Source organism: Rissa tridactyla, chromosome 18 (assembly GCF_028500815.1).
Source record: "Rissa tridactyla isolate bRisTri1 chromosome 18, bRisTri1.patW.cur.20221130, whole genome shotgun sequence".
Lineage (NCBI taxonomy): Eukaryota > Metazoa > Chordata > Aves > Charadriiformes > Laridae > Rissa > Rissa tridactyla.
The window spans coordinates 4,027,973-4,048,121 of NC_071483.1; the positions used below are offsets into that span (position 1 = coordinate 4,027,973).

Sequence of the window (20,149 nt, forward strand, 5' to 3'; positions counted from 1 at the left end):
CCAGAGAGACCTCATCATCTGAAAAGGAGGAGAGTCTTACAACATGTGTGGGCTTTTGGTCATGGTAGCTTTGGGGGTGGGTTAAGAGTGACATTGGGAAATTTGAAACGAACAAAAACTGGCATTAAGTCAATTCTGTGTATACATTTTTGAGGACCGAAGTACAAAGACACCCAGCCCTCCCAGCTCTTCCCATAGCCAGCTGACTTTCTCTCTTTCTATCACCTCACACCACCTTTTCCTCTTGTGTCGCCTCTCTGCTGATGTGCTTCCCTGTGGCCTTCTGTTTTCACACAGGCGCTGTATCATATCTCACACAGGCTTGTTTTCCATCCTGCTGGTCCAACTGCCACGTTGGCTGCCAGGTCCTAGAGTACATTGTCTTCTCAAGCTGCTGCTCTGTGCTCTCTGCCTGTGTGTTGCACTGCGATTTCTCTCCCAATGCCTCGTGTTCCAAGTCCCTGGCTCCTGCTGTCCTTCACACCTCCCCTAAACCCTCTGCACCTCCAGATTTTTCATCATCATCCTCTTCTGTTGTCTCTCTTGACTTGGCACCGTTTTGCTGCTTTGGATCTCTGTGAGGGAAGGAGATGATACAGACATTTTCAGTCCATGCTTGCACTGGGTGGTGTTTAAGGAAGGCCCACTTATCTGGGGGATAAAAAGAGCTTTGGGCATTTCCTTTTGTCTTGAAGACAAAGGTCCTTTAAACTGTAATTTCCTCTGAGATGTTATAAAACAGGACAGCTGTGAAGACCCAGTTTGTCCAGTCTGTAATGCTGACAAAATGTTTTCCTGCAGGGGGGTCATTTCAGGCTGCTCTTTAACCCAGGGACACATTGCAGACGTACTTCGTTTCCTACAGACCACCTCTCCTAGAGTTTTCCTGTGGTTTGTAACCCAGGGCTTGGGTTCCCAGCTGCACAGTCCATGCAGGCAGTGCCTGGCTGCATGTTTGGGACAGAAATTCCCGGGGGAGGGTTGTGTCAGCCACTGTGACCCCACATAGCGGCTGTCACAACAAACACGGCCCCATTCGGCTGCTTCCAAGCACTTCTCATCTGAACTAGCTCAGAAAGCAGTTTCTTTTTGTGAGATCGTATTTGTTACAACGTCCCTTCAGTGCAGTAAATAAAGAAAAAGTCATTGACTCTTTATAGATATGAGAACACGGTGGGATTGTTCCGCATGCCCATCCCAGGGCCAGCTGCTGCCAGGTTCAGCAGGTGTGTCCAACGCGGTATTAAAACCAACATTAACCTGGTCAGACTGGAGGACCTTTCTGCCTGCACAGGGAGATTTCTGCCATTAACACTCGATGCTGTTGGGGTGCCCATTTTAGCTGCACACAGTGTTTTCGAATGAAAGCTGGTGATACGGCCTCCTGACAGTCTGCAGGGAAGGCTGGCGGTTGGCAGTGACTGAGCAATTTGAAACAGCGTGAACATATTGCTTATCTAATGGCTCTTTTTGTCTGGGGGCGAAACAAACGGCTCTGGACCTGAAATGGTTTTCCGTACATCACATGGAGGGGAAATTTTTTTTTCCCTGCTCAGAAAGATCATTAGTTTTAGCCTCCTGTAAACAACAGAAACCTTTTTCTTCTAATAGCCAAGCTTTCAGGCGCCATCTAGTGTTACCCCCACTCCCCCATCACTGGAAACCTGTTGCCTCATCCGTATCAACTGCAAACAGCGCTTGCAAAGAGACGTGAAAAGCAAAGCCACGCCACTTCTGAGATGGGTTAGCCAAGCTTCCCTCAGCCAGCACCTGCAGAGGCTATTTTGGGACCAAGGCTTGAGGATATAGGTGATTTTTATGTCTGTGTAGATTTCCTAGAGGCTGGAGCTGTGATCTGTAGCAGTGGGATACAAGAAGGAAATGATCGAATGTAAAAGCAACTCCAAGAGTGAGGCTGTTAGTGCTTGGAGGAGCCTCTGCCATCCCATGTCCTGTGGCTAGTTTTCTTTCAGATTTAAGGGGGAAGTGATGCCCGCCTCATCCCCAGAATTGACTCCTTCCTTTGCTTCGGTGCTGATTTCTCCCTTTGCATGGATTTGGCAGGGTGAGGGGAAACAAACAGAAATTGAGAAGGGATCCCGGTACGTCAAAAGTAGGAGCGGAGGCACTTTGTATAACTGGCTTCTTGAGACAGTGTTTGCCAGCTTCTGCAGGTTTATGCTGACCCTCCTGTTCTTGCAAGGCACAAGATTCCCAATGGCTTTTCATTAGAGTCAGGTTTGCCCAGTGCTGTCTTTTCCCTAGCGTTGATGTCGCTGTATGCTTTATCCCCCTGCACGCAAGCATACGCTGGGAATGTCAGTGTCACAAACATAAAGAGTGTGAGATCTTGTTTAAACAAGGTGGTCAGGGACAGTCTGGATTCTCCATAAAATAGCAGCCTTGCTGGACCTGTGGGACATTTGAGATGCAAGAGTTCAGCCCAAGCCACTTAGAGACACATTTTATCCCAAAATGTCTTGTGTAGGGCGGGTTCTCAGTGTTCATCCAAAGTTTGCTCTAAGCTGATCTGTTTGGGAGGGATTACTCTCCCACAAAAGCTGCAGTTTCCCAGTATGTGCAGTCTGGGTGTTTGCCCTGTCGTAAACAATCCTTTGTGAAACTATTGCACCATCCCACTAGAAATGTGAGAGAGTCCTAAAAATCTATGTATGTCCTTTACATGGCCCCTGTTGACACCTGGTGTGCACTGCATGCACATAGCGAGGGCAGGATCTGCACTGGGGCGGTGGGGGGACCTCGGGCGTTGCCTGTGTTTTCCTGGCGATGAAGGCTCCCTTCTCTCTCCTTGCAGCGGCATGAGCTGGAGTTGGGGTTGGGCGTCTGCCGGAAGCAGCATCTTAGCAGAATTTGGTACCTTGCACTTGGAATTCCTGCACCTCTCGGAGCTCTCTGGCAACCCGGTGTTTGCAGAAAAGGCAAGTACTTCCCAACTTGGTGTTTAGTCAACTGGTCTCTTCGTACTCCTGGGGTCAGTGCGGGAGCAGAGCAGCGCTGTGCTCTGCCTGCAGCAGAGAACATGGCAGCAAAGTGTTCCTTCCCCCCAGCACCAGTAGAACTCGCCAGAGGAGGAACCTTCCACTGTGGGACACGGGTTCAGAAACCCGTGCCTTGCAGGCTGCAAATGTTGCCAGGCCTCAGAGCATCCTCTGCAGCAGCTCAGTGAAAAGGTCACAGAGCTCCTCTTGGAGATCCCGTCACACCAGTAGGCCTTGGAAGGCAGCTCTCCCAGTGTTTCCTTTGGCCATTTACATTTGCCGTAGCCCCTTCGTCTGCCTCTTGGCAGACACTGGGGAGATGGGGATGTTGCTCCCAATGTCTCAGTTGTGTGAAGTTGTAGCAAAAACTTACTCAGACAAGGGCACAGCCAAAATTAAACCATCTGTTGGGTGCAGACTGCAAAGATAATTGTTAATTCTGATATCCTAATGGTAGTGCCTTGTACTTGCAGACCTTTTTTTACTTTAAGCAGCATTAAATGTTATGCTCCAGCCAGCAAGATTTCTGCTGAGGTTTCTTCTGTAGGAAAGGCCTGACAGTTGACATATTGGATTCCTTTTGTGTAACTTGTAACTGAAAATCTATTAATATTATACATTACCTTGAGCTTTTTTTTTCCACAAGTGATCTTGTAGTGCATGTGAGAGCAACTTAATAAATATGCTGTTGGATACCAGCAAGTCATTAGCTTTTGCTGCACGTCCCTGAGGAACCAGCTTTGAGGGAGACAAATTGTTCCAGTTAGAATCCAGACTGCCCCCATGAGCCCAAAGGAAATGGGGCCTGACCAGAGTCCCACGGCGGGGTGAAAACAGACAGTGGTTCTGGGATTGCCAGTGATAAGCTCAAAATGGTATTTTTCCAGGATATTTGCAGTGCAGGTCTGTCAGTTATGAAACAAGAAGAGAGTTTGCAGAAGAGACAGGAGGAAAGAGAAAGAAGAAGCTAGGAGAGCAAAATGGAGAATAGGATGGAGTGTATGGCAAGCAATAAGGGGTGGTGAGCAGGAGGGAAAAGCAGAAGGTGAAGGGAAACTAGAAACCCAGGAAGCTGTAGGGAAGATAAAGACAGACTGCTGATTTGAAATAAAGGAGACAAGCTAAAGATTCCTTAGGACAGTGATAATAAGAAATTGCTCAGAGGAGAGGGGGAGCTGAGAAAAGACCAGCAAAGGGAACAGTGGCATGGAAAGAAAATGTGTGTGAAGGAAGTGAAGGAGGTGGAAAGAGAGATGAGCACTGAAAACACAAGGGCAAGAAGACGCACCGTTAAAAGCTAGAATTGCGTCCATATTCCAGGTTCAAGCTGTGGCGTTTTGAGCCAGGATCAAGCCTGTGTCCCCAGCCCAACACGTTTCCCTCTTTTGCTCCTAAGCCCATGGAGGGATAAGGGCAGAACCTTTCTCAAGGACTCTCCTGAGCCGAGCGTGCCTGGTGTGTGCCACAGAAAATTTACTGCATTCGTCCTAACACCCTCTGAGAGAAAAAATGTAGGATGATGTGGGCTCAAACAGCCAGTCCTGTGGGAAATTACTTCAGAGGAACAGATCAACTCATTAACTTGCAGCTTGGGACTTGTGTGATTTTAGCAAGAATAAAGTCCATCTGTGTCTTTTATTCAAACATGTCATTAATATGCCATGCTACTAAACTTCAGTAAATATTATCCAGCCTGACGACTTACTTGGAAGCATCGACTTAAGTCTGTAGCCAGCTTTTGGCGTACAAATTGTCTAATTTTATAAAAGGTTTAGAGTGTATTAGCTGCTCTGTAGGTTATAATAGAATATTTATGCTGCATACCATTTAATTTTGTCCCTTATGGGAAAGGCCTATTGGATTTAATGGGGGTGAAACCAAGGGAGGTTTTAGAAAATAAGTACGTCTGTTCTAGCATATTAAAGGAGCTGTCTGTTGTTGAAATTAAAGGCCCCAATTCGTCATGTTAAGTGACCACACGATGAATTTAAGTACTGTGTGAGTCACTCATCCCTGCCACTCCTTTCCCTCTGGATCATGGAAAAAATCACTCTCCGCGTCTCATACGTTTCCACCCAGATCCCAAATCCTCAGGATTGCTTCTGGACCACTGTTAGCAAACTGTTTCCACTGCTTGCTGAACTGCGGCCTTGCAGGGTTTTTAGAATAATTTCTAAAATCCCACAGCGCTGGATAAAGATTGTGCTGAGGAGTCCAGCAGGAAAGTTTCTCCATCACAGCCCTCTCACCGTGGAGCCGTGTCACTGGGTTCTGCTTGCATGATGATTCCCAGCGTTACAGACTGCCGTGCTTGTTCAGCCAGGGATCAGCACTGATGAATTACAGAGCTCTCAGTAACAGTGCAAAACCGTCGGCTTTTTCAGCAGAGAAATAACATAGTTCTTGTCTCTCATCTCTCCTAGGTGATGAACATCCGCAAAGTCCTGAACAGAGTTGAGAAGCCACAGGGCCTTTATCCCAACTTTCTCAGCCCGGTGACAGGGAACTGGGTGCAGCGTAGGTATCACTCTGCATTCACAGTCCTGCCTGGAGCATTTCCGTCTTTCCATTATTTTTAGGAAGCAATAGCAACTGTCAGAGCAGCAAGCCAAGGCAGTGTCATGTCAGGCAGCCTGTTATACATGTGATTAGATAATGCACCCCGATTTGTAAGATGCAATATAGTAATTGTACACTTATTCCATCAGCCTTGTTTCCAGCTGAGTGTCTCACCTCCAGAGAGAATTAGAGCCTCTCTTGCAGAGGGGAGGATAATGGTACATGGTTCATCACACAGATATTAGAAATCAGTACATCTCTTTAAGACCTCATCCTGCAGTCATCACACAGCCCACAGATCTACTTGGGAGTTGCACGTGAAGGCTGTGAGCAGAAGCGTTATGAGATTTGCTTCCTGAGGGTGGTACAGCAAGTAAGGAACCACCTGGAGAGGCAGAGGGCTTACAGAGTCTCAGATCCCCCTAGGATCTAGGGCTGCGGTCTCTTGTGTGCATTTGTGTACCTGTCACCATGGTGCCTACGCACAGTGCAACTTTGTGCAAGGGGGGTGAGACAAGTACGTGTTCTTTTTTCTTGTTGGGAACCCAGCACTACGCAGCACCGAAGACGTGGGCAATAAATAGATACTGCTCTGATATAAAAGAGAAGCAATAACCAGGAAAGGGCTTGAAAAGAGCAAGGAAATATTAGAAGCAGTGTACCCAGGGAAAGATTATTTACTTTCCTGCTTTACGCACACAGCCCCTTCCTTACCTGGAGAAGAGACGTACCCCTCTTTTTGAGCCACCAAAGGGCAGAAGCTTGCCTTCTGCTAGGAACATGAGAGGCTACTTCTGCCGCTGTGCCCCAGATCTCTGGCCTCAACTTTCCTCTCTGTTAAGGACTGGCAAGGGAGGGTTGGCAGATTTTGTGTTTCTCTGTCAAAGGAAAGAAAAGTCTTTTTTTACACAAGCTGTTTTTAACCTGTCAGTGGATTACATTTACATTGTTTAAGCGGTTTTCTTTGAGTCATTGCATTACCTGGTGTCCCTGTGTCTCGTTGCACTGTTTGCTCTGCTAGATCGCTCCAGACCTTTCTAACTACTGCATTAATAGCTCTGATTGTAACTGGCGGGCAGCTGCGTGGCTGCCATCATCTGAGACAGGGAGCGAGCCCTAGCTGGGAGCGATCCCTGACCTTTAACTGCCACATCAGCACCTCTAATGGCAATTGCCAGGGCTTGGCTTGAAAGGTGTCCCAACAAAGCATCTTGGATGGTTGCAGTTGTCCCATTAAACCAGAGCTGTCCTTTGGTGCCATGAGGAAAGAAAATAGGCTTCTGTGTTTTTCCCATTAATTGATCTTCAGAGTTATCCAATCTCTTTGTAAGCAGTTTGGCTTCCCTTCCACATTTGTCTCTGCAGAGTTGTTGCGATATGTTCCACTTGAAAAGCTAATCTCCCATCCCCTACTGCACCCCTGAGATGACATTTTCTTTAGGTTATTCTCAACTGGCAGCCACACTGCACGTTTTCCCAGACACAAGCATTAATTCTGCCTATTCATTGGTGCTGAGAGGAGAAGTGGTGCCTGTCTGTTGCTGTAACTGATTGTTACAGAATCTTTGGGAAACCAAAGAGCTGTGCTCTTAATTCAGATGGTTAAAATACTCAGCTTGATACTCAGTATTCATCTCTTCTGCCACTAATTTAATTCTATTTATGTCTGCAAATTTTACTTCATTGTACTGACCTGCTCCCACCCCTTGCTGACATGTAGAGGGGCCTGTTGCTGGTTCTTGCAGCTCATTAAAAGTAGCCTCTGTTTACTCGTTCTGGGATAGGCTGATTTATGCAAAAGGACTAGAGGTAACCTCTCTCCTAGACTTCCGCGTCAAGAGAGCAACTCATGGCATGGGCTGTTTGTGGCAGTTGCTCATAATGTGACCTTGTGGTCAGAATCCATATTCCAGTGAGGGAAAAGGCTCATCAGCCTCTTCTGCATCTCCAGTATTACTGGTGAGAAATAGATTAGGACCAAAGCAGGGAGGCAGCTGCAGCCTGCCACAGAGATGTTCCCTGTAGGTGCCAAGCTCTCATTTTCTCTCGTCATTAAAGCTCTTTGCGGGAAGCTGTTTTTCTTGGAATTGCTGTGATTTTCTTAAAAGGTGTATCTTTGACCTGGCTGAATGAGCAGATCTTCTAAATGAAGAGGCAGTGCTGTACCTCTTCTGAGTGCAGTTGTTACCTTTAGAAAATTAAAGCATGGTCCCCTGCTGAAATAAGAGATTTGTTTATGCAAAGTGCCTAGGAGGCAAACGCTGGCAAAGCTGATGCCATATGGAAAGCAATTATGTACCAGAGCTCCTGCTTTGGTGATTTTATGAATGACACACTTAGGATCACAGAGCTTCTCTTTAAAGACAGGCTGTGCAGCCGGTGTTTGCAAATAGTCTGTCCTCTTTTTTTTTTTTTTGAATTCATGCGTCTAATCTCATTGTTTTGCTATGGATTATTCCATGGATCATTGGACACACTGTATCAGGGATATTTGCTCTTCAGGTCAGGAAAATGCATGGCTGTTGATCTCTTCTGTTGGTAGGATTTAGCATTTAGAATAAGCCCCGGGACTTTATGTATGTATAGTGAAAGGAAAAACCAAAATCTGAACAGCTAACTCCGAAAACCCTGCTGCATCTGTTTACATTTAAAATGAGGATGCGTGCAGACACAGAGGTGGACACTGTTAATTAACAGGGATGGTTCAGTCCATGGTGGGTCATTGGTCTTGCTTGTCTGAAAAGGGGAGTACTTGGCTGCTTGAAAGAATGAATGCTGCTTTTCCCCCTGTGGTATAGTTGAAAGATATAAATCCATCCAGGAGTTCCCCCCCAGGCAGAAACCTGCAGCTGTCATGCCCATTTCACAGTGCAATTCTTTAGCATCCTCCTCTCCAGTAAGGTCAGAGCATTGTGTACTCTGAACTGATAGCCTTGAAAATCCGATTTCTGCAGAAGAAAATATTCAGCGCACATCCTTGTACCTGACTTTATCATTTTAATACGCCAACAACCCCAGCCTTCCCCAGGCCACAGAGTCCTGCCATGAGGCAGGAATACAAATGGCACGATGGAGAGGTCCCTACAGCAGCCCCTTGCTGGCACCTCTGTGTGATCCAACATGCGTCCTCCCTTTCCTGAGGCAGGGAGGCAGCACCCAGTGGCTTCTTGTAGGTAGAGATCTGTCAATACCTGCCATTGCTTTTGGTTTATGAGGCTGGGATTTATGATGATTGCTTCATAAACAGGAAGCATCTTCAAGTTGCAGTATAAATAACTGTTGCAAAATAAGACCTCTGAATAGTTTTGGTAAGGGATACTAATGCTTTTTAAAATGACAGAACATTTTTCTTCTGATTGCACTTTCCACCTTTCTTCCTTTTTGAAAAAGAAATGCTGCAAGCTCTCCCCAGGAACCTGGAAAGAGAGAGGAGAGAACAAGGGCATTAAATAGGACGTGGTTGTTTGCTCTTTGTAAAGCAACTGCTCATTGTATATCATGAACCTGAAGTTCTTTTCTGGCTCTCCCACTACAGACCATGTCTCCATTGGGGGGCTTGGGGACAGCTTTTATGAGTATCTCATCAAATCTTGGCTGATGTCAGACAAGAAAGACTCTGAAGCTAAAAAGATGTACGACGATGCGCTAGAGGTAAGGAGCAGGTTGCTGCTCTGTATTTTTTGTGTGGGGCATTGTTCATCAGAATGTTTCAGGCAAAAATGTCTTAGATTTTTGGGTTTCCTTGGTTTTCACTCCTGTCCACTAAGTATCTTGAAATACTTAGTAAGTAAGTTATATTTACTGTCCACTAAGTATCTTAAAATCCTGATTTTCATCTCTTTAGGCAATAGAAAAGCATTTGGTCAAAAAGTCTGCTGGAGGATTGACCTACATTGCTGAATGGAGGGGTGGCATCTTGGATCACAAAATGGGCCACTTGGCTTGCTTCTCTGGGGGCATGATAGCGCTTGGAGCTGAACACGCTGGAGAAGAGAGGAAACAACATTATATGGACCTTGCTGCAGAAATAACAAACACATGTCACGAGTCTTATGCACGCTCAGGTAAACCTGTGGGCTGCCTAGAAAATGTTAGTAAGGGGTAGCATTAGGAGACTCGGCTTTTGTGTGGCGGAGGTTTGCAGTAGGGTGTTTTGTGCATCTACATCCCGGTGTATGATTTTCGCTTGTCTTTTCTGGGCTATCTAGAAGAGAAAGCGATACATTTTAGATAGCAGACAGCTGGAGCAGAGGGACGGGCAGATGTCAGCTCCTGTGGCAGAGTTGGGAAATGAACCCAGAGCTGAATACCCAGTCCTGCCTCCCGCTCCCAGAACTAGCCTTCTCCCAGTAAGGCTGTAGTTTAAGTCAGTCCTTCCACATCCCTTTGCAGACAAGAAGGGGAGATTAACAGTGATTAATTGTAGGATGTCCCACTATAGGAAGCAGAGCAGCTGAGAAGCCCAACAGGAGAGTGTTGGAGACCTGCAGCTGCTGGTAGGAGCCAAAAAAATGAAGTTACTCAGGCTCTCTCGGCTCCTCAGCAGAGGCTGGCTAAGTCTTTCTATTTCACAAGTCCAGTAAAATTTGTTTCACCACCCAGTGTGCTTATCAGTGCTTTGAGAGAGCAGTGACTGGTGATGAATGAGAGACTGGGTTAGTTCTCTGCCTGCAGAGCTTTCAGCACGATAAGTTTGTGTTGGACTCTGCTCCTTTCTTTGTAGGCATGTCTGTTGCTCTTCTGAGATTGCAGGCAGCGAAGCAGCAGTCTGCTTTCCGGGACCTTGTCAAGCACAGGTCTGTCTGCACTGTTCCCAAAGATTTTTTTCACACCTTCACCACATCAGCAAGCCCATATTGGCAGCTGGTGTCCAGCATGTTTGCCCAATAAACTTCAAGCTAACTTGAAATGATATTTGCAAATAACTCTTCCCCCCCCTACCCCAGCACTTACAGAACTAAAACAAGCCACCCGTACTAATAACCCTCTGGTTCTGAGTGCCTGGAGCAAATTTTCACCTTCAGCAGTATTCATCAGCATAGAAAGGACAATAGCAAGCCTGCCCACACTGGTTATAGTGCTGTTATTTCAGCAAGCTCATTGTTTTGCAGAGGATGTCTGTGCACGTCACGCTGGCTCTCAGCAAATAGTCCAGGCCGCGAACACTGTTAGATCCCCACGCAGACAGGAGGGCCCAGGGAAAGTGTGCAAAATATTTAGCGAAATAAAATGACTCCCTGAAATACAGCCTTGTGGTAGACACATGGGTGCAGCAAGAGAAACCTTGTTGCATGATCATGAACAACCTCTATGCTCAGTTTCCCTGGTTTTTGACTAGGAAGAGGGTTGGTGTTGAAAGCAGGGATCCGAGTGCTAGCTAATGCTTGCAAGAGATTGAGATTCTCATGGAAGGGACACTCAAAAAGACCAAGGTGCTCTTAATGTTTTATTTATAAAATACCAGTGAAATTGATGAAGCCTTCCCCACCATCCTGATGTTTTCTTTTCAAAGAGGCTGCTAGTGGACCAGGAGGAAAGGCAGAAGTGATTGAAGGCCCCAGGTACCACTTCTTACAGCCTCCCTGCCGTAGTGCAGGGGAAATGGCTGGGTCTGGTGGACTGAGAACTGTGGAACAAGCCCCTGCCTGGGAGCAGCGTATCAATATCTCTGTTACAGCCGGGTCAGCTGCATGGCTGGATTTTCCTTTGAATGTGTTTTCTCTTTGAGGCTTTACAACAGGATCTGTCTCTCTGTTCTTTCTCACCTGGGTTCTGAGCTTGTCTTCAATGCCAAACTCTGCTCTCAGGGTCAGGGGCAGCGCAATTCCTAGGAGCAAATACCAGCCCAGCAAAAGTGCTAGGACATGAGGGAGATTTGTACCTGCCCTCTCCATGCTCAAATCTGGTCCAAGTTTCTGTTGGTTGTATCCACCCTCAGGAAGACTTTATCCTCACCTAGATAGTACCCAGACATACCACAAAATAAGCAACAGCCGGAGCGGCAGCGGGCACAGCTCGTGCGTTCTGCGGAGTTGCCCCTGTTTTGACATCAGCTGTGAGGTTGTTGTGACACACAGACATGACTGATCTGCTCATCTGACCTCCTGCAAGCCTTAGTTAAACGTTGGCAGCCTGAGCAGCGTAAAAGCACCTGGACGGTCTGTTTACTTGCTTTCTCCTCAAATTGACCATTGCATGTGTGTGATTTTGTCTAGATACCAAACTTGGCCCCGAAGCCTTTCGCTTTGATGCTGGAAGTGAAGCCATGGCAACCAGACTCAGCGAGCGCTACTACATCCTACGCCCAGAAGTGGTAGAAAGCTACATGTACATGTGGCGGCTGACACACGACCCCAAGTACAGGCAGTGGGGCTGGGAGGTTGTGAAGGTATGGTTGGAAAGGTCACAATAATAACTCTTACAGGCTGCTGGATTCTTACAAAAATCTTTCCTTCAGTTAATAAAAAGAGCAGAAATTATCTACATTATGTTAGACACTAAGACACATTAGCAAAGGGGCAGGAATACACAGAATAGCTCAATTTAGTGCGGTGTCTCTGTTGATCATTTTGACTGTTTTTCTTCTCCCTTTTGGGCTATGCTAAAATCAATCAGTCAGTCAAAACAGTGGAGGTTTATGGAGACGAGTGCTGCAGACAGCAAAACCTGCTATTAACGTAACAGCCCTCTGCAAAAAGGAGTCAGCCTTCTATTTGAAATGTCTGGACTGCTCAGAACCACTGGTTCATAGCTCGCCAGGGAAAATCAGCGAACCTGCCTTTGCCCTTTGTCTTGTCTTCTTCCCACAAAGACCTCCCAGCCAGAAAGTCCCTCACCTCTTTCTAGCTCATGCAGTAGCCTGTTGGCTGCCGTCCCACATCCTAGCAGGGGCTGCGTTTCAGTGGCAGAACTGTCATTTGTCTGCTGCCCTGCAAAAGAGGCTCTGCAAACAGCCAGAGTTGCCACTTGAGATCTGGTTTTGCTGTGTGTGTAACGTCAAGGTCAATCAATCAACTAACTTAGGCGGTTTATGTTTCTCTTGCTATTTCCTTAGAACCAGCTTTATTCCCAGAGTCTGGAGTAATCACCATGCTCTTCAGTAAGAGACAGAGGCTACTATAAACCTGGAATTAGATTTGTAAAGCTGACTTGTAATGCAGCTGATGATGATTAATGAGTTACTCCGTGCTATTGTGTGTTACTAAGATTTCTTTTCTTTTCTCAGGCCCTGGAAAAACACTGTAGAGTAGAAGCTGGTTTTTCTGGCATCCGAGACGTTTACACCACAACCCCAACCCATGACAACATGCAACAGAGTTTTTTCCTCGCAGAGACTCTGAAGTAAGTCTAGTATCACAGAGGCCTTTCAGAGTACTGTAATTCCTGCAGCATCAACACTCTTGTCTGCTTAATAAGTCTCTAATAATAAGGGGGAAGTCTTGTCCTCTGTGGGAAAAACCGGGCAAGGCTATGGCTGCTGCAAAAGCTTTGGTAGTTTCCTCCTGCAGCACCAGTGCTGTCATTGGCATTCTCGAGGTTTCTGCTCATGTGCTGGATTTAAAGGACTCTTCCTGTCACTTAGAGCTGCTCTAAGTGGGAGGCTCTGACTGCTGAGCTCCCTTGAATTTAGCTCTGATGGTTTAAGAGACAGCTGTCTGCTCTGCCAGGTTAATGTCCTGCATACAGAGGAAGCGTGACTGTGGCCTGAATTTGCTGCCCCTTGCTGCAGATCTGCCTTTGCTTGTGGCATGAGCTGATGTTTGTGGGGTGGCTGGGCGCAGATGTGCATCCCGTTTTGCTGCCTTTGCCCCAGGGGTGGTAGTTTCCAGCAGGAGAGTGAGGCAGGGAGTCGGGAAATGTGTCACCGTAAACCGTGGCAGCTGAGGCCAATGGCAGCCCCCATCGCAGTCCAGCTGACGGTGTTTGCTCGTGCGTGCTTGGAGCCCCACTTGAATTTCCTTTAATCTCCCTTTGTGTCCATCTTCTTCCCACCCACCCTCGCCTTATGGCTCCAGGTACCTCTATCTTCTGTTCTGTGAAGATGACGTGCTGTCCCTGGACGACTGGGTGTTCAACACAGAGGCTCACCCCCTGCCAATCAACCACACGAACTTTAAAGCAAGCGCGCAGTAGTGAGGCCGTTGCCCAGCGCCCTGCTGCTGCAGTGTCAGCGGGTTGCTGCATTTCCTTTCCATTAAAGGAATTCGCGTTGTTCCTAAAATGGTATTTTGGGGCACTAGTCCAATTCCGGACAGTATTATATTGGGGAGATGAAACCGTGACATAAGCACCTTCTTTTCCTCTGTGAGGAGCTTTATTAGCCTGATAATGAGATGTTTATTCTGGGCCATATTGTACACAGTTCATAGACATTCCTTTATACAGAGAATTTATATGAAATCCACTGACTTTGCTTTATAGTGGCCAAAGGACCGGAAGTTTGCCATAAAATAGACTTCACACACACACATCCTCCGTTCGTTTTTCTGTTTCATTTTTGCCTTTTATATATTCTTGGATTTATCACCTTTCTAATTAACAGTTTTCAATATACAGTGCTTTCTAGATGGTAGGCTTTCCAGGCTCTTTAGGGAGAACAGGGTAGGAGAAGGAGGAAGGGGAGTTGCCCTTTATGTGAGAGAGCAGTGGAGTGCCTGGAGCCCTGCCTGGGGGTGGATGAGGAGCTAAGAGCTTATGGGTTAGGCCTAAAGAGAGGACAGGTAAAGGTGACATTATAGTGGCTGTCTGCTATAGGCCACCTGACCAGGAAGAAGAGGAAGATCGGGTCCTCTACAGACAGATAGGAGCAGCCTCAGGTTTGAATTTGCAGGCCCTGGTCCTCATGGGGGACTTCAGCCACCCTGATATCTGCTGCAGGGACAGCGCAGCAGGACGTAAGCAATGCAGGAGGTTCCTTGACTGGATTGATGATAACTTCCTCCTCCAAGTGACAGAGGAGCCAACCAAGAGAAGTGCTTTGCTGGACCTCATACTTTGCCAAGAAGGGGCTTGTTGGGAGTGTGAAGATCCAAGGCAGCTTTGGCTGCAGTGACCATGAGATTGTGGCGTTCAGGATCCTGAGGGCAGGAAGGAGGGTGAAAAGCAAGCTCACAACCCTGGCCTTCAGGAGAGCAGACTTTGGTCTCTTCAAAGATCTGCTTGGAAGAGTCCTGTGGGATAAGATCCTGGAGGGAAGAGGGGCCTGAGAAAGCCAGTTAATATTCAAGAATCATGTCATCCAAGCTCCAGAAGTTCCATTCCAATGAGCAGAAAGTCAGGCAAAAATGCCAGGAGGCCTGTGTGGATGGAGACCTCCTAAGCCAAGCTTAATCACAAAAAGGGTGGAAACAAAGATGGGTAAGCTGGGAGGACTACGGAAACATTGTCTGAGCATCCAGGGCTGACATTAGGAAAGGTAAAGCCCAAATGGAATTGAATTCATCCAGGAACATCAAAGACAACAAGAAGGGCTTCTATTAGAACATAGGCAACAAAAGGAAGACGAGAAAATGTGGGCCCACTGCTCAACAAGACAGGGGACCTGGTTACACAGGACATGGAAAAGGTTGAAATACCAAATATTTCCTTTGCCTCAGTCTTTACTAGCAAGACTAGCCTTCAGGAATCTGAAGATGTACCCTTGGTGGAAGAGGATCAGGTCAGGGTATACTTCAGCAAACTGGACGTAGGTAAGTCCACGGGCCCTGGCCAGTAACTAGCAGAGTACCCCAGGGGCCAGTACTGAGTCCAGTCCTGTTTAATGTCTTCATTAATGATCTCTCAGCAAGTTTGCTGATGACACAAAACTAGGAGGGGTGCCTGATGCACCAGAGCATGGTGCTGCCATCCAGAGGGACCTCGACAGGCTGGAGAAGTGGGCTGCTAAGAACCTAGTGAAGTTCAGCAAGCAGAATTGTGAAGTCCTGCGCCTGGGAAGGAACAAGCCCGTGCACCAGTATGTGCTGGGGCACCTGGCTGGAAAGCAGCTTGGCAGAAAAGGACCTGGGGGTCCTGTGGACACCAAATGGACCATGAGCCAGCAATGGGCCCTTGCTGCAAAGGCAGCTCGTGGTATCCTGGGCTGCCTTAGACAAAGTATTGCCAGCAGGGCGAGGGAGGTGATCCTTCTCCTCTACTCAGCGCTGGTGAGGCCACACCTGGAGCACTGTGTCCAGTTCTGGGCTCCCCAGTACAGGAGAGACATAGACATACTGGAGAGAGTCCAACAAAAGGCCACAAAGATCATTAAGGGACTGGAACATCTCTCCTGTGACGAAAGGCTGAGAGAGCTGGGACTCTGGAGAAGAGAAGGCTCAGGTATTTATACACATCAAATATATAAGTGTATATAAATATATTAATGTGTATAAATACCTGAAGGGAGGGTGCAAAGAGGACAGAGCCAGGCTCTTTCCAGTGGTGCCCAGTGACAGGACCAGAGACACTGGGCACAAACTGAAACACAGGAGGGTCCCTCTGAACACGAGGAAACACTTCTTTACCCTGAGGGTGACCGAGCACTGGCACAGGTTGTCCAGCGAGGCCGTGGAGTCTCCGTCCTTGGAAATACTCAAAAGCCGCCTGGGCAGCTGGCTCTGGGTGGCCCTGCTTGTGCAGCGGGGTTGGTCCACTTGATCTCCAGCCTCAACCATCCCGTGATTCTGTGATTCTGTGGTGTCAAAACTGTAACTAAATCAAAACCTGTCTGCAAAATTCTTGATCCTAATGTATTTTTATATACTTCTTCTGTGCTCTTAAAACACATGTACCACACATCACATCTCATTTAACTTTCCTTTATCGTTTTTGTGTTTTTCTACTTTTATTTGGAACTAAATGTTATGAGTCACTTGTAATAATTTCACTGCTGTAATAGTCAAATCTGTGAAACAGAATAAAAGTCTTGTAAAATAAAAAGCATGTTTGGGTTGATCCTTTTTAAAGCCATCTGTCAAAGGCCTGTTACATCATGCTTGGAATAACTAGGTGACAATACTGGTTGATTTCAAGAATATTTCACAATAGATGTTGATTTCTAGAGCAATCTAGCCAGTGTATGGACGGCAATTCCCATCTGCACCAGCTCTCTTAAATTGCTTGTTCACCATCTGATATGGGTTAGCAGGAGTTCTACTAAACATCTTATTTTTCTAGCGAAAAATAAATAATCCCCAGCCAAGTTTGCTCTTTGATATACATCGTTTCTGGACTGAAGTAACAGAAGAAAAAGAAAGGAAAAAAATTGAAGCCAGGTTCTTCCATGCGTCCTGCCACTGAACTAGCAGTTTAGCCTGCGTGTCCTCTGTGACTCCGAGCAGGAGGACGGTGCAGAGATGTCCACACACCGCCCCTGATCTCCCTCTGGCAGTTGTGAGTATCTTAACAATTCTTGCACCAAGGGCTGGATCTGGGATCAGCATCCTTTCTCCCGGCAGTCTTTCCTCTGGTCACTGCAAAGCCGCGGAGCCCTCGGTGATGGAACATTTTTGTTCGTTCTTGTGACATTCTCTTGATAATTGGTTCATTCAGCAACTTGGGAAGATGAAGTTGCTTTGAGCAAGTTGTGAAAACAAAAAATGTGCTTGTAAATTCATGGCTTTATGACTCCCCAAGAGAAATAAGGTTGTCAGATGGGGACTTAGCATTATCCTGGGGATAAAGATACGGGCTGGTAAGCTTGGCCTGCAGGAATGGTTATTGGTAAATAAACATCTTGGGAGTGAGTCGTGTTATCCGGGAGATTTGGATACCAGGAAGCTGGTTTAGCTCAGAGGGGTTTTATAATGGATTAAGGGAATTCCATAAATAAAAATGCCCTGCTCTTGGAGTAACTGAAGACACTTTAACTGGCAAAATTTAAACCCCCAAAATAAATAATATGGTTCTAGTTTCCTTTAGAAATAGATCTTGGTGTTATGTTAAAACTCTGCTCTTGTTTTCTCTTCCATACAAGTAAGCAAGAACGGGATTAGTGAAGTCACACATCTAGAGGGGAGCTGCTGCTTTCCTGCAGTTCGGAGGCTGCATCGCAAATAGGGAGGATTTTTAGTTGCCCAGCATGCCTGACGATACAAAGCTTACTGATAAGTTTGCTTACCAAGACACTGGCATGGAGTTCAGCACCCGTCACAACAAAAGCTTTTTGTTGCAAACAGCCATGCTTGAAAATTGCCACTCTCCTAGACCACAATTCTGCAAATACTTCTGCCTGTGCTCACAGATATCCGCGGTTAAATCCCTGAGGCCAGTGGATTCATGACAGGCATCAAGTTAAGCATGCATGTATTTAGCAGGAGTAAAGACGCATTCCAAGGATCAGCTTTGTTCCAAGGCCTGGCCCTGAGCCACGACTGGGATTTCTCTGTCCTACGGCAATGCAGGTAACAGAAGCATTTGCCCCACTGGTGTCTTGAAACGTTCTGCTCTTCCCTCGCTCCTCTGCACACCTGGAGCCTTGGCTGGATGCTCTTGCTCGAGCAGAGCCCTCCCCTCGGGGAGCCCTGGGTGCTCTGGGATTCCACCTCTCTTATCCTGCACCCGCCCTGTATGGTTCCTGCGAGGTGGGGGTGGCGGGACTTCTTCTGTTTGTCCGGTTGGGAACTTGGAGCAGATAAATGGGGGGTTACGTTTGAACCAGAGGGTTGGTTTTAAATGTCCAATGGAAAGGATCTGGGAAGATGTGTGTCTGAGCTGCTGTCTTGCCTTTCAGTCTCAGGCATGTGGGACACCAGTGTGAATTCCGTTGTTGATTTATGATGGTTTTTTTTCTATTTTTGAGTCATGTTAACAGGAAATGTGGCCAGCCCAGGTTATTTCCCATTTCCCCTGTTACATTCAAATTCAGAAGCTGTGATTACCACGTTAATTTTCACCATCAGAACAGGCCCTATTTTATGTCAGAAGAACTTTCCTGTAAATTAAGTTCTGATGAAAGAAAGTTGCGTTAGTGGTAGAGATGAAAACTAATAACTATTGCTTGTAGAACAGCCGGCTGTTGTTACCTGACCGTACAAGGAGATAAGACAAAACTACCCAGAAAACAAATGCATCTTTCTGTAACCCACACTTCATTTTTTACGGCGTTATTAAATTCCCTTGTAAGGCTTTCAGCAGAATTGGTTATTGAATTCAAAAGCCTGGCAGTCGTAGTATTTTTCCACATACATTTTGATCTGATCTACTTATCTGATTGTTTCAGATGTGATGCATCGAGCGCTGGCTCCCAGCGCGAGCGGTTTCAAAGTTTCAGCAGTTACTTCTGATCACGTTTGGGTCTTTGGCTTCATTCCCTGTGGAGCCTCAAACAGGTAGCGGGCTGTAATTAGGAATCTTCTCACTAAAAAACCCCTGCATTGTAAATATTTTCAGTTAGTGAGAGCCGGCAAGTGTCAGAACTGTAAGTGAACCCACTCGCTTCCTACTGCATACGAAAGGTCAAGGGGGAGTTACGAATGCGAGCCCTTGGGAATCGGGTAGGCTTTGGCTCTTGCTTTTCAACTCAATGGTCGACTTTGAAACGTCTCAATCAAAGGTCATTTCACTCCGCAGCCTTTGCTGGCGGTTCTTTTTCTGGGATGAACTCTATGTTTTCCATGGCTGTGAAGCTTTGTCACAATGCAGCCCCTCGTCTGCAGTAAACGCACCTCTGGTTTTCGTGTCCCCTTCCAAAAGCCCCATGAAACCAGACTTGGATACTCCTTGCTTCTTACTATTTTTCAGAGGATTAATATTTTTGGGCCTCAGTCTGGTCGGGACTTGCTTCCTCAGGGGTTTTCTGTTTCCAGGTGCTTTCTCCATTTGTGCACAGAGCTCAGATTTTAATGCCGCCTTCCATTACATCATGATGGCTTTGGCTTTAAAATGGGCCAGGGTTTTAGGCTGTGGGAATGGGGCCATCAATTTAAACAAGGACAGGGTTTCTCTGCTCTCGCAACGTGCTGCCCTGGAACGTGGAGTTACTGCGTGTACTCTCGCATATGGGAAACCCATCCCTCTACTGCGAAAAAGATCGCTCCAAGCTTTTCATCCCTGCTATCAATTTCTCACTATTTGCCTTATTTTCAGACAGATTCTCTCCCTGCTGGCAACAGGAGATGGTTTTTCCTGCTGTGTGAGTTTTCTTGGTGGAAATCTTCCTTGTTATTTCTCTGTCACGACGATTTCCTTCGATACAAGTGTGCCTGGGTGGGCCATGCAGCAGATGTCTGGATATTTGAAATTCTTCCTGAGCACTGTAATCTGTAATCTCAAGAACCAGCAGCATAGAGCCCGGAGCTGTTGGTTTTGTTCTCCTTTGAGGAGGATTAGTTCCCAGCAGATGCCTGAATTATTTCACCTTTTGTCTTCCATTCTTTTTCCCATCAAATAATTCATCCATTTGTCATCTTTATATGGTCGCTGGTGACACTGGAAATGGTTCAGATGTAAAATGAGCCCCTCTGCTTCTCGTCTAAATGGTATCCTCTTGGCTCTGCCTGCCACCCTGTCAGGTCGCCTTCTCCATCTGGGTGTCTGCAGGCTTTGTCATCTCATATCACCTCTTGCTCTTGCTCGTTTCCCTGACGCCCAGGTAGATTGATCCTGTTTCAGAG

At 46.7% G+C, this 20,149-nt stretch overlaps 1 protein-coding gene across 1 annotated transcript in view; it reads left to right on the plus strand.

Annotated features, from left to right (window-relative positions):
• MAN1C1 (mannosidase alpha class 1C member 1) overlaps nt 1–16,475 on the plus strand; it is a 67,544-nt gene extending 51,069 nt beyond the window's left edge. Inside the window, exons 7-13 of the mRNA XM_054223452.1 lie at nt 2,816–2,939; nt 5,423–5,516; nt 9,094–9,209; nt 9,403–9,622; nt 11,774–11,946; nt 12,784–12,899; nt 13,574–16,475. Coding sequence (XP_054079427.1) covers nt 2,816–2,939; nt 5,423–5,516; nt 9,094–9,209; nt 9,403–9,622; nt 11,774–11,946; nt 12,784–12,899; nt 13,574–13,691 — 961 coding nt within the window. The 3' untranslated portion in view covers nt 13,692–16,475. The remainder of the gene's footprint in view (nt 1–2,815; nt 2,940–5,422; nt 5,517–9,093; nt 9,210–9,402; nt 9,623–11,773; nt 11,947–12,783; nt 12,900–13,573) is intronic.
• The last annotated feature ends 3,674 nt before the right edge of the window (nt 16,476–20,149 follow it).